A 15172-nucleotide genomic window follows, 5' to 3' on the forward strand; every position below is an offset into this window, starting at 1 on the left:
AATAAACAAATTTATGAAACAAACAAATTTTGTATTTATTTACGTATGTATATCTTCGAACTTTCATGAAAGTAGGGAAACAGGGTTGAGAACTTATGAGAACTAACAATGAGATAAGTAAAGCATTACGATTTATAATCTCCTGATGATGTCATGAACGGCCGGCGACATGCCAAGTACTCCAAATTAGTGCTGCCGGCAAAGTGTTAACATAAAAATTTGAATCACCAGGAGGTGTGCCATGTGGGAGTTTCTTCCCTGAAGAACTGATACATAAGTTACTTTCAACAGTATGGCTTGCTTTGTTTGTGACCTGGTTACCACAGAAATTCCTTTTATCGTATTTCTTTATGTATGGCATAGTTCGTATTTATTGCACACTAAAGGATATGTACTTCCACAGATATATATGTAGCACTTGGGCAAATAACATTCAGTAACATGTGAACAAACAGCTTCAGCAAAACAAAAATAAATACTAGCAAAGATAATCATTTACAGACACTAGAAACCTGCACTGTTACCAATAGATCATACGTGTAATAACTGGAAACAGAAAGCTCACAGCTCTTTTCGAAATAATACTGGTTTCTCTAACAGAAATAAAGGGGGCATGGCGGCATAAATGACATTAACTTTAAAATTTGGTATATATAGGCCATTTTTCATTTGAAACCCTATACTGTATATATCAGTGCAGGAAAGACTTTAATAAAGACATAAAAATTTCGATTTTTCCATCCTTTATAAGTACCCTGTATCCTTAATGAGGTTGGCCAGATGCAGCGTGGAGGGACAGAGCCACATGTCAGATGGGCTGATGCCTAAAAAGTACCAGTGGATTAGCAGAGACTACGGGTACAAAGAAACAGTATACTGCCACAATCCTATAAAAATCCCTGATTTTCATATTCAGTCAGTACTTTTGGATGCCAGCTCCATACAGATGCCAGATTGCTCGATGTCAGCCTCAGATAAATGCTGCTCAAATTTTTGTACTTAATGATGCTGCTAGTGATTGCTACTTCTGTTACCTCTAAACCCTCAGATTCAGACAGTGACTTCTGTTGTGCCACCAGTATAATCCTTCAATTTTTGTGATGTTTAGAAACAGCTCTCAGTCGAGTAATTTAGTCTGAATACAATAAACAAGTGTTATTGAGTCCCTCGACTCTCCTGCAAGTACTCTTACTGATTCCCCATCTCTTGCAGGCATCCTATTATAGTATTTGGCATTGTCCAACCAACTGCCTGACATCAGTGGGAGTTTGTCTTACTGCATTTGCCCCTAACTGCTTGGAACCCCAATTAAGTTCTCATACGCTCCCACTGTCCTATGCCAGGACACCACATAAACAAACAATTCCTGGTGCCCCATGTGAGGTTTATTTCTGATTTTGAGATTAGACAGGTACTTCGTACATACTCAGCCTGATGTCATGGCTGGACTGACGACTTTGACACTCTTCTTATAAGCAGCACTTTTACTCCAGTGAGAACAGACAGAGCAAGAAAAGCTGAAGAAAGAAGCAGAGGTCCACAGCCTGATGCTAGATCATCAGGGCCAGGGCGGCTGTCTTCACGACTGAACGAATATGCGTTGTGAGTAACGGCCGAACTACAACAAGCCTGAGCAGCAGTTTCTGTTCGAAAAGAACTGTCAGGTCAATGACTCAATGGCAACATGGCAACATGGCAGGGGCAGCACAGTTCGGAGCCAGAGGACGCAAGGTGTCCTTCAGCGGCAGCCAGGTAGGCTATGGGCAGTGAGCAGCAGCTAAGCATGCAACCCAGCAAAAAACAACACAACTGAGGACACAATGGGAGCTGTGCAGTCCCGTATCAAATGGTACAACAGGCATGTAGTGAAGTGGACTTGTGGTGGCATAATCTCGACTCAACTATGTACAGGTTGTCAGCAAAAAAGTGTGCCACGACCATAACCAACATTGCAGTTGCAGAGGGTAAAGAAGTAGCTAACATTAGTGTTAGCAATGTCCCTAAAGCCATTCCCTACACTTCTGATGGTACAAAGTCTGCATTACATGAATTTATAAATAATATGGACATAGCTTTTGAAGTAGGGAGTGACGTGGACCAGCGAATACTATTAAAATTTGTAAAAACCCACACACAGGGTAATGCACGAAGTAAACTCCTCATGCATGAATTATCTTCAATTTAGGAAGTAGTAAGAAATATTTTGTTAAAAAATTATGCATGTAAACACATTAGTCTTTGATGTAAGACTTTTCCCTACGGGCAACCAAAGGGAGAATCGAAGGCTTCAACACCAATTTTATGGGGCTGTCCACGGTGCAATGCCAGCATCAGAACTGGTGGGATCTTTGTCACTAGTAGTAAAATTTTAAGTACAGCAGTATTCATTTAGAGACTGCCATGAGTGCATACAGACAATTACATGTGCAAGGGGGATGAAAAAATCACACTGAGGCCACGGAGTTCGATTTGATGGGAGTATCAGCAATTTTGTCTACCAAAGAAAAAGAATCTAGTGATAATTATCATGGTAAAATGAGGTAAGTTATCATTAAGCATTTCTCATGTGGATGTGTAGAGCCATGTCTAAGGATTGCAGAAGTAATATTAAGTGCAAAATATGTGGTAAATTGGGGCACTTCGTGTGAGACTGCCGGCTTGAGAAAATAATTCATAAAGTAGAATCAGCTCAAGTGTGTTGATAGTGAGAGATTCTGAAGTCAGCTAGGTGTGAAAGTTGCAGTTTATTGAGGCAGGGAGGACCCCAAAAGAAAGCTAAGCCAGTTGTGTGTTTCACACGTGATAGGCCAAGACACAGGGCTAGAGAATGAACCAAGAATGATGAGTTATCTATTAAAAATAAAAAGCAGGAAAATGACAGAAATGCATAAGATTATTGTCAACTTATGCTGAATTGGGAAAAGCATTTAAAACAGACTGTGAAAGTAAAAATGAATTTGTAGAACTGAATAGCCCACAGAGTGCAGTCCATTGAGATAGCTTCTTGACAACGGAGCACCGATTATCTTGTTTAAGAAGAAGTAGCTGTGAAACCAGATTGGGTACAGATCTGAAAAAAGTTTAAAATTTAAATGTATTGTAAGTATAAAAGATGATGTAACTTACCAAACGAAAGCGCTGGCAAAGAGTTTGGGCAGAGATGTCAGTCGAGTCTGAAGTGCAGAGGCAAAGATGTTGTTGAATGACATGTGAGGTATGAGTGGCGGCAACTTGAAAGCCTTGGTGCACGGCCAGCACATCTTGGCACAGTGTTACACCGTCCGGGTTATCTGGATACTTCCCACTAACACCAACCTATCAGAACTCCGGAGATGGGAACTTGCCCTTCAGTACATCCTCTCTTCTCGTTACCCGCCGGGCCTCAACCTCCGCTAGTTTAAAGTTGCCGCCATTCATACCTCACCTGTGATTCAACAACATCTTTCCCTCTGCACTTCCGACTCGACTGACATCTCTGCCCAAACTCTTTGCCTTTAAATATGTCTGCTTGTGTCTGTATACGTGTGGATGGATATATATATATGTGTGTGTGTGTGTGTGTGTGTGTGTGTGTGTGTGTGTGTGTGTGTGTGTGTGTGTGTGCGCGCGCGCGCGCGCGCAAAAGTGTATACCTGGCCTTTTTTCCACCTAAGGCAAGTCTTTCCGCTCCCGGGATTGGAATGACTCCTTACCCTCTCCCTTAAAACCCACAGCCTTTCGTCTTTCCCTCTCCTTCCCTCTTTCCTGACGGAGCAACCGTTGGTTGTGAAAGCTTGAAATTTTGTGTGTGTGTGTTTTATTGTGTCTATCTACCAGCGCTTTCCCGTTTGGTAAGTCATGGAATCTTTGTTTTTAATATATTTTTCCCATGTGGAATGTTTCTTTCTATTTTATTTACACACACACACACACACACACACACACACACACACACACTTGGGGTGGCAGTTTTAGATCTTACATCCAAACCTCCAGATGTCAGACACTCAGATCAGTGCCAAATGTTGTACGATGGTAGAATATGTACCAGAAGTTCATGCTGTGTGATGTCATCCAGAAGAACATGTGTCCATGGCCACAAAGCAAAGTAAAAGCTTATCTGTGAGTAGATGTATTGTAGACCTTGTTAGGGTGAGAACGTACGGTTACTGTACCAATTGTCCTGTGTTCAAACCCCCACTGATGAAAATTTTTCTTTAACTGTTATATGGTAGGACATTTTACTGATATGTAAAAGGACTTTTTGGAGTTTGTAGCAATGTTCTTTTTGTTGTCTGCTTTCACTTTGTCGGTTGAATGTTATATACTTACTATTGATCTTATTATTTTTTAAAATATTAATTACTACTACTACTACTACTACTACTACTACTACTACTTCTATTTCTTCTGTACATGTGATGCAATTTTGTCTGTTTTTATGTTCTGATTGTATATGCTGTGAAACTACAAATGTGCTCTATTGGGTTACTACTTTCAAGGAAACGAAGTGAAAGCAGAGTGCCAAGAGAACATTGCTTTAAAACCCAAACAGCCCTTTTTATTGTTATAAACACGTCCCATATACACTTTCACACACAATACAGTAAAAAAATATTTCCTTGTCAGGGTTTGAACCCAGGATACATGGTACGAGGATTTAACACTCTACCAACTTCCCCACAGAAGCAACATGTGCTACATACTCACAGTTATGCTTTTGATGTCCTACACAGTTCTGGTGTTACTTTTAATTAATGTTTATGCCCATTCTGCTGGACTAGAGCACATAATATGAACTAAATCAGAGTTTTGGTTGATACTCTACCGACGTACAGTGTTTGGTACCGATCTGGGTGTCTGACATCTGGAGGTTTGGGTGTTAGAATAGATCAGGAATTAAGAGTGGAATGTAAATTTCATCTATTAGGAGGGGAACTGGATATCCCCTAAGCCGCAGAGGCTTCTTTACAAAACATGGTGTAGTAACTGATTACAAAAAAAATGGTTCAAATGGCTCTGAGCACTATGGGACTCAACTTCTGAGGTCATTAGTCCCCTAGAACTTAGAACTACTTAAACCTAACTAACCTAAGGACATCACAAACATCCATGCCCGAGGCAGGATTCGAACCTGCGACCGTAGCGGTCTTGCGGTTCCAGACTGCAGCGCCTTTAACCTCACGGCCACTTCGGCCGGCAACTGATTACATAAAGGGAACCCTGTGGATAGGGGGCAAGCCCGTTAAATTGCATACGGAGACAGAAAAACAAAGCACAAGTATACAATGGCTTAGAAAGCCACAAACAGATTTTGGAACTGCAATGTGTGTCTGCAGTAAGTATTTATAATTCTCCAAGTCTCTCAGAGAAGCCAGGAAACAAAAGTAAGCTGAAGAAATGGTGAATTGAACAAGGTACCAGAAAGCAGACATATCACCAATGAGTAAAGGAAGCTACATGAATAAGGCAGGTTAGGTGGCTACAATAAAGTTGGGTCCTCATAAGGAGAGAATTTTGAGGATAAAAGCTGCAGGTACTAGCCTAAGGTAAGGCACTGTTGAGAAACAGGAGTTGCACGGAGGCATGTACTTACTAGAGGCACTGGTGAAAGTATGAAGAAACTCTTCTTTAATTAACTAAAACAATGGAAAATCCAGGATGGAATGTAACAATCACCATATAGCGGAGATGCTGATCCGCGATAGGCACATTAAAAAGATTCACACAGTCATAGCTTTCGGCCATTAAGGCCTTTGTCAGCAGTAGTCACATGCGCACACACACACACACACACACACACACACACACACACACACACACACACACACACACATGCAAGCGCAACTTGCACACACATCTGCAGTCTCAGAGAGCTTGTTTAATTAGTGTGTTAAATACACAAGAGGAGGCAGCTTCTACTGAGTGTCTCATACTAAAAGTGTTAACAAGGAAGAAGTTCTGCAATTTAGCAAAAGTGCAAAGCAGACTATGTGTAGCGTAGAAAATGTATTGAGTTGAGTTGGGGGAGGGGGAGGCACGAATCAAGAATCATTCTGCTACGAGAGAATTCACGGTTAGACCATTTAAATGCCACAGAAAAGCAGTCCATGAGAGAGTATGTTCTGCATATAAGGATATATTTCATCTGATATGAGATGCAATGATGTATACAGATACAGTTCAGCATCAAATAAAATTGACGCCCGAAGGAGAAGCTCGAGTAACTGGCTCTCATCCATACACAATACCAGAAGCACAGCAAGAAGCATTACAACAGGAGATAAATCATATGTTATAGGGCAATGTAACTGTACCTTCAACAAGCCCAGCAATTTTCCATTAATCAAGGTTCTCTAGAAGAGTGAGACAGACAATTTGAAGATGCCGTTGAATAAGTGTGAATTTCTAGGGTAAGAATTAACATATCTAGAACATAACTGAACACAGGCTGAAGTCTGATTCAAACAAGGTACAGGCAGTAGCAGAATGCCCCAGTGGAACATAATGAAAGAATTTTCTCAGGTCAGATGTGTGCTACAGATGCTTTCTTAGATACTTTAGTAAAATGGCAAAACCACTACATACATTGCTCAACAAAGGTGTTAAACATGAATGAGCTGCCACATTCCAACTGCTAGAAAAGAAGCTATTCAATCCCGCTAGTAACACAGTACTCAGATTTTGCTAAAAATTTTACAACAATAACTTACACTAGCCAGGAAGTGACTGGTGCTGTTCTCAGCTGAGGGGATGTGTGTAAAAACCTTTCAGTTGCTCACACATCTAGAACAATGCAGAGAGAAATTATAGCACAGTGGAAACAGAGAGAGAGAGAGAGAGAGAGAGAGAGAGAGAGAGAGAGAGAGAGAGAGTGTAGATTATAAGCAACTACAATGGGCTGGAAAAATTAGAGATCCATCCTCACATTTTATGAAGTTCAGACTGAAATTAGAGTAGTGTTATACAAAAAATCGCAAAACCAATCTAGCGTCTCATGAAATGTTCGGAATAAGGAAGCACAGTCATCTGATATCAAAACTGAAAACTGAGGCAAGTAAAAGTGTGGAAAAGCCAATAACCATGGAAGACGATTAGCAGAAAATAATCGCTGCAGAAAAAGTGTAAATTTTGAAGCAATTCCATGATGCAACCACAGGTGGGTGCACAGATGGGGTGTTTGACAAGTGTGATATTGGTACTGTAGGTTAGCAGAACCAATACAGAAGCAGGACAGTTCGTGGTTCGTGTCCTGGTGGAAATTGAGATTTAGGTTTTGGTAATACTTAGTGACAATGGCAGTAATTTTTTGAGCAATACAGTAAAAAGAGTGTGCAAATTATTGAAGACTGATACAACAGACTTCTTGTTATCATCCCCCATCAAATAGAGCATGAGAGAGATCACACTGAACTATAATGGAATTAATGAGATGCTGTATCAATTAGGCACAATCAGATTGGACTAATGGCTCCAATATGAAGTATTTGTGTATAATACCACACCTCATAGTGCAACAAATTATATATCACATGAGTTGTACTTCAGTAGAGAATGTAACATTCTGCGTGAGTTGCAAAGAAAGCCTACAGCTGATACTTATGTTGATTATTTAACCAAATCAAAAGAGAAATGAGACAGATGCATCAATGTGTCGGGGATCATAATAAACAGCAGAATAATGCGATAGAAATCAGAATCCAAAAGAATTTAAAATAAGTGATCAAGTTCTATTATATGACGAAAGCATTGCAAGGGGCGAAAGCTCTAAGCTACACACACAATGGCTTGGCCCATACACTGTAGTAAGGACAAAAGACCCAAATGTGGTCACTTGATTAAAGAGACATTTCTAAGGGTGCATGGCAATAGCTCAAAGGAGTTCTACTAAAATACAACTTTTTCTTGAATTTCAGATGGGGAAAGTGACAGGAGAGTTGCAGCTGGTAAGCTGTATTGCAGCAGTGTACACCCTTTCACAATATTAAATTTCATAGGGGGAAATTAGTAAAATATTGTTTGGAACATAAGATGAACTGGATGTCTCACATTACGAATTAAAGATTGATTTCATTAAAAATGAACTGGGACACATTGCTTAAGTTAATCAAAGAGCAAGTTACAGTAGGCAAAGAAACCTTAAAAGTAGTTAATAATTGTAAAAGAAAAAAAAGAAAAAAATTTACAGAGAAGTTTCACAGATACATGAAAGAATATGGTAGTATCAGTAATTGTCAGAAGATACAGGACTTAGCTGTGATCACTACTGTTAACGAACAGTTAACACAGTTGGTATCAATATATACTGAATTACAAAGGGAATATGAGTTGTTAATGTGTGCCATAGTAAATGAGCAGAAAGGAGTACCAGAAACTCACATAATTAATCCAGTACAAATAGTTAAATACTTACATTTATTTTGGGATAATGATAAAGACAAGAAGCTCCCAACTGCTCTCAAACAACAGAACAAATACCAATTATTACATAATCGGATGTTGATGTGTTTATGTCCAGACATATATATGCATTAGATGAGTATGTGCCAAGCAAGATCGTAAGAGATGGAAAAGAGCCACTGTGGCACAACAACCGAGTTAGGAAACTGCCGCGGAAGCAAAGGAAACTTCACAGCAAACATAAACATAGCCAAAGCCTTGTAGACAAACAAAAATTACGCGAAGCGAAAAGTAGTGTGAGGAGGGCTATGCGAGAGGCGTTCAATGAATTCAAAAGTAAAGTTCTATGTACTGACTTGGCTGAAAATCCTAAGAAATTTTGGTCTTATGTCAAAGCAGTAGGTGGCTCAAAACAAAATGCCCAGACACTCTGTGACCAAAATGGTACTGAAACAGAGGATGACAGACTAAAGGCCGAAATACTAAATGTCTTTTTCCAAAGCTGTTTCATAGAGGAAGACTACACTGTAGTTCTTTCTCTAGATTGTCGCACAGATGACAAAATGGTAGATATCGAAATAGACGACAGAGGGATAGAGAAACAATAAAAATTGCTCAAAAGAGGAAATGCTGCTGAACCTGATGGGATACCAGTTCGATTTTACACAGAGTACGCGAAGGAACTTGCCCCTCTGCTTGCAGCGGTGTACCGTAGGTCTCTAGAAGAGCGTAGCATTCCAAAGGATTGGAAAAGGGCACAGGTCATCCCCGTTTTCAAGAAGGGACGCCGAACAGATGTGCAGAACTATAGACCTATATCTCTAACGTCGATCAGTTGTAGAATTTTGGAACATGTATTATGTTAAGAGTATAATGACTTTTCTGGAGGCTAGAAATCTACTCTGTAGGAATCAGCAAGGGTTTCGAAAAAGACGGTCGTGTTAAACCCAGCTCGCGCTATTCGTCCACGAGACTCAGAGAGCCATAGACACGGGTTCACAGGTAGATGCCGTGTTTCTTGACTTCCGCAAGGCATTCGATACAGTTCCCCCCAGTCGTTTAATGAACAAAGTAAGAGCATATGGACTATCAGACCAATTGTGCGATTGGATTGAAGAATTCCTAAATAACAGAACGCAGCATGTCATTCTCAATGGAGAGAAGTCTTCAGAAGTAAGAGTGATTTCAGGTGTGCAGCAGGGGAGTGTCATAGGACCGTTGCTATTGACAATATACATAAATGACCTTGTGGATGACATCGGAAGTTCACTGAGGCTTTTTGCAGATGATGCTGTGGTGTATCGAGAGGTTGTAACAATGGAAAATTTTACTGAAATGCAGGAGGATCTGCAGCGAATTGACGCATGGTGCAGGGAATGGCAATTGAATCTCAATGTAGACAAGTGTAATGTGCTGTGAATACATAGAAAGATAGATCCCTTATCATTTAGCTACAAAATAGCACGTCAGCAACTGGAAGCAGTTAATTCCATAAACTATCTGGGAGTACGCATTAGGAGTAATTTAAAATGGAATGATCAGATAAAGTTGATCGTCGGTAAAGCAGATGCCAGACTGAAATTCATTGGAAGAAGCCTAAGGAAATGCAATCCGGAAACAAAGAAAGTAGGTTACAGTACGCTTGTTCGTCCACTGCTTGAATACTGCTCAACAGTGTGGGATCCGTACCTGATAGGGTTGATAGAAGAGAGAGAGAACATCCAACAGAGAGCAGCGCGCTTCGTTACAGGATCATTTAGTAATCGCGAAAGCGTTACGGAGATGATAGATAAACTCCAGTGGAAGACTGCAGGAGAGACGCTCAGTAGCTCGGTACGGGCTTTTGTTTAAGTTTTGAGAACATACCTTCACCGAAGAGTCAAGCAGTATATTGCTCCCTCCTATGTATATCTCGCGAAGAGACCATGAGGATAAAATCAGAGAGATTAGAGCCCACACAGAAGCATACAGACAATCCTTCTTTCCACGAACAATACGAGACTGGAATAGAAGGAAGAACCGATAGAGGTACTCAGGTACCCTCCGCCACACACCATCAGGTGGCTTGCGGAGTATGGATGTAGATGTAGATGTAGATGTATTGAATGTTCCTTAGAGGAAAATGGTGTTTTATTTCATACAGAATGTTATGCCTACTTTCTGAGACTGAAGGAGATCAAAATTTATTCATGCACATATAGAGAAAGATTATTTGTTACCTGACAAATCAAAGCTGCACTACGCAAAACTGTGCAACAAAAAATTGTTGTGTAAAGAGTTAGATCATATTCGGAAAATTTGTAAGCAAAAGTTTTTTTTTATGTCCATGTATGATCATGAAATGTGTGAAGCTGATATGCTACAACTAGTAACAGAAATAACCTGGACAGTATTATGAAGGTTGCGAAACTAAATGATAGTATTTGAATCCCACGAAGTCACGACCAGTGGTTATTTGTTGCTACAAAAGATGGAGGCTTGACAATTTTGTGTGATGACAACAACTGGACGCATGCATTGATCGAAGGTACACACAAACGACATTTTATGCAAATGTAAAGGATATGGAACACAGGTTTTCATATAGTTCAAACAAATAATAAGAACTATTGCGACCTATGAAGTGCTCTTAATGTCAGCTATAAACACGAACACTGATTGCTGTATAATAAACACGGAAAAGAGGAACATTTCTTAAATAAAGCTGGACATACCATTGTAGCATGTAATACAAAATACCTTAAAGTAGCAGGTCATAAAATAGCAGAGACAAAGGAGGAAACAGCTTTCCAAGAGCAACATAGTTTCTCAAAAATGTCTTGATATCATTATTTGTCTGTTCCCAGGAGTAGTTACACTCACCAATGTGTTTTATGTTGTTTGTTTAAACACTGAAAATATTGGAGGGGCTGTTTTAAGTTAGCTGGTAAGGCATGGGCGATGATAGTTGTAGTAGAGTGTGTGTGAGGAAGACCATTGTGAACACATGCAAAGGGTTAGAGATGGAATGCATTTGTAGTAAAAAGTATATTTGCTCAATCAGGTGATCAGATCTGCATTACTTTTGAACAGATTGAGGTCATACCCTTGTTACCAATGCCAGCTCTATGCAGGGTTCAAAGGTAACACAAGGCACTGCAAAACTCAAAAATAATAAATTTTGATGTTTATCTAAAAGTGAAAAATGGCCGAAAGTGCAAAATGTAAACAAAACTAAAGTGATAATCAAACGATGTATATAATGGGGGAGGTGTCAAGTATTGACGACTTATTGAGTTATCGATTGCTAAGCTTGAGGTTGCTGGAAGCCAGCTAGAGCACTACAATACTGGAACCCAGAGACGTAAGGCAGGTGGTGGACATAGGCGGTAGTGTTTAGGACACAAGAGGTAAGCACTAACAAGAAGAGACTGAACGGCTGACATTCAGGGCAGTTGTTCCTGTTCAGAGAATTAACTGGTAACTCCATACACTGTCTAGATATAGTCGTAAGGTGCCACAGCTGATGTTAGTCACAAACAGACATGTCTGAGCATATGCAGCAAACATGATCCTAATTCCTAAGAACAGGAGTGTCAATGGATTCACACAGTGTAGAGTGAGATGGGACACAAATAAAATTGCTGGAACAGCAGTCCCCATTCCTGAGGGAGAAGTCTCCTTTCTTAGGGAGGAGCAAAGTGATGTAGAACACTGTTGTTATGTTAGCCATACCAGGAAGTGCAGTGAAGTTTAGCTTTTGGCTGCTACCAAACGAGTTCATTAGTATAAAGTTGGTGTAAAGGCCAGGAACATCCCTATCTACAGACTAGGAGTTAAGGAAATGACCTGAACATGGTTGGCCAGGGGCACCATGGAAGTGAAGATCCACAGATCAAATGGGCTGATGCCTGTGGAGTGCCAGTCGATTAGCAGGCCAACTACAGATAGGGAGAAACAGTGAATCACCACAATCCAATAAAAACCCCAGATTTTCATATTCAGACAAGTTCTAAGTCAGAACGTTTGGACGCCAACTCCGTGTCATTTGACGCCTGCCTTGGGCAAGTCTGTTTCTCACTTGGAATGTTGCTCAGATGTTTGTACTTGATGATGCTGCCAATGATTGGTGCTGCGTTAGCTCTGAACCCCTCTGACTCCAGCACTGAATCCTACTGTGGCAACAGTCAAATCCTTTAGTTTTTATGCTTAAAAATAGCCCTCAGTACAGTAATTTTGTTTCAATGCAATAAAAAAGTGTTATTCAGACCCTTGAGTTCTATGAGCCTCCTACAAATATCCTAATGCAATCCCAAAATCCATACCTCTTGTGGGTGCCCTGCGACTGTGTTTGTCACTGATACAAGCAATCACCTGGCATCACTGGAAGTTTGCCTTTCTGCATTTTCTCTGAACTGGTCGGAAATTGCAGACTGACCTGAAACCCCCGCCTTTAAGTTCTCACATGTTTCCTCTGTCCGATGCCAGGACACGACAAGCTGCCAGTTGAGAAAATTCTCTGACTTCCTTCGATAGTTGCCAACTGTCCATGAGCAGTTTTGAGTAGCAACTCAAACTACTAACTGTTAAGTCAGGAACAGTTGGTTGTAGTAGAAATACCAGCAAAATCACTATTTTTTTAGCTGCAAGCAAACAATGGCTAAGACAGCGCAAAAAAATCCATGTAAATATACACTTAGTACAAAATGCATTATAATTAAATTATTGTGTAGAGCTAGAATTATATGTTCACCTCTGTCTTTCCATCTCCGCCAGTCTTTCAACTTCATCCATTTTCCGATCATGGTAACTTCTTTTCCTAGAGTGCCCACCAGTTCTTGGTACGTCGTCTGAAGCATCTGAACTACAGCTTGATGATCCAGAATGTGACCTTTTCCTTCAAAATAAATTGCAAAGAATGAGCCATTAGCATTATGAAGTACAGCATAATACATAGAACTTAGAAAGTCTATACTAATGTCATTTTAAAAAAGTCAAGAAGTGTAACAACAGTTACACCCACCATCAGATGAATTAAGGTAACAATGTGTGTGTCCCCACAATACTGAAAAGTCAACAAGTAAGCCAAGCACCGAGTTGCATGAAAGTACGTGTGTGGGGACTTGAATGTCAATAGCACAGAGACTTTTAAAGATTTGATATCCAAAACTCAGTTGAAGAAAGGCAGAAAAATGTACCAGAAAAAGCAATAAATCACACTAAAAAAAAAAAAAAAAAAAAAAAAAAAAAAAATCCAGCGATTACATTAACTTGGTCCACGACGGAACATGATGTACCAACATACATGCTCAATATTTCAACACTGTTCAAGCTATTTTCAAAAACCAAAAGCAAGCAGAATTAATAAACATTGATTGTTATGACAACAGTTTTTCTGAAGCAGAAAGGACAATGGAAACTATACAGAGGTGGTCCTATTTGAGGCAAAGTTGTCAAAATTAGAGGAAACAATCTGACCATGTATTAGAACGAGGTAAAACAAGAGCAGAACTTCTGAGAATGGATAAAAAGAAAACACAGACAGAGCTGAAGGAAAGAATACAAGATTAAGAAACAAGTAAATTGGGACTAAAGTCTTCACAAGTAACACACCGGGGGAAAAAAAAAAAACCACAGACAATTCAGAGAAGTCTGACTACTGATTATTTATTTGCACGAACAAGACCATAATCCTAGCTATTCCAAACAAGAACTACCACATCCCTACAAAACATGAAGATTTAATTCTTTTCCCAGAAAAAATCAAGTCCACTTCCATTACCTACTACCTGTCTATTTACTGCAAAGGGTCTATTGAAAACGACAGCAAATACTTATGGATTGGATTCCTAACACAAGGAATAATAAGAAAAGTTTATAAAAATAAGGGGGCTGAAAAGGCTTAATTTTCATATTATGAGTCAGTGAATTGTGGCTACTGTCAATTTCATGTTTCAATTTCATCTTAAAAGCTCAAGGTTTATTGTTATATGTGCTCTACTTTTGTGTGGAGTTGTTCTGGTACATGATCAAGTTGATTCAGCCGACAGTGAGATAGCCTGGACAACAAACGCTCAACAGAAAATGAATATACTATCACGAAAATGAATATACTATCATGTGTGCTCCAGGGAAGTGAAATACAATTTTCACTATTTTCGATACACAAACCATTTATCATATAGAGTTAGTAGTGCACTGTGAGTATTTGCTGCTGCTGCTCCTGCTGCTGATAATGACGATGTCTGCAGGAATGTATAGTCAAAGGGCAACTACACGCAAAACAACTTAGACACTATTTCTACTTTATGTACTGAATGGCAGCAACCTTTTGAAGTGGATAACACTATTTCTACTTTGTGTACTGAATGGCAGCATCCTTCTCAAGTGGATAAATGTCAAACACAGCTCACAACAAACAGTAAATACACTATATTATATGATCAAAAGATTACCAGTGAATTTGTGAAGCAAGATACCTTGCAGAATCACACAAAGCAATATGAAACGAAATAAATTTATGAAACAAGTACAAGCAGAAGCAAGTGAAAGACAAAATTTTGGTGGTCAGTCACCATTAAAATTCTTTTTAAAATGGTTCTTTGTCCGGCAGAACCCCATAAAATTTCAAAATGAAATTATGTGCAATTTCATTTCGAAATGTTATGTGGTTGTACTGGACAATAAACCACTTTAAATAGGAAGACTTTAAACTGTTTGTATAGGTCTATGACACATCACACACAATGCACGACAACAGATGTCAAAGAGCATCAGAATCACACTGCTAGCATTGTAAGAGGTCATTATATCT

At 39.6% G+C, this 15172-nt stretch overlaps 1 protein-coding gene across 1 annotated transcript in view; it reads right to left on the reverse strand.

The window, feature by feature from the left end:
- LOC126162855 (UPF0430 protein CG31712) overlaps positions 1-15172 on the reverse strand; it is an 88252-nt gene that overhangs the window by 47324 nt on the left and 25756 nt on the right. The window contains exon 2 of the mRNA XM_049919630.1: positions 13112-13255. Within this exon, the coding sequence (XP_049775587.1) occupies positions 13112-13255 (144 nt within the window). The remainder of the gene's footprint in view (positions 1-13111; positions 13256-15172) is intronic.

The sequence above is a fragment of the Schistocerca cancellata genome, chromosome 2, assembly GCF_023864275.1.
Source record: "Schistocerca cancellata isolate TAMUIC-IGC-003103 chromosome 2, iqSchCanc2.1, whole genome shotgun sequence".
Classification (NCBI taxonomy): domain Eukaryota; kingdom Metazoa; phylum Arthropoda; class Insecta; order Orthoptera; family Acrididae; genus Schistocerca; species Schistocerca cancellata.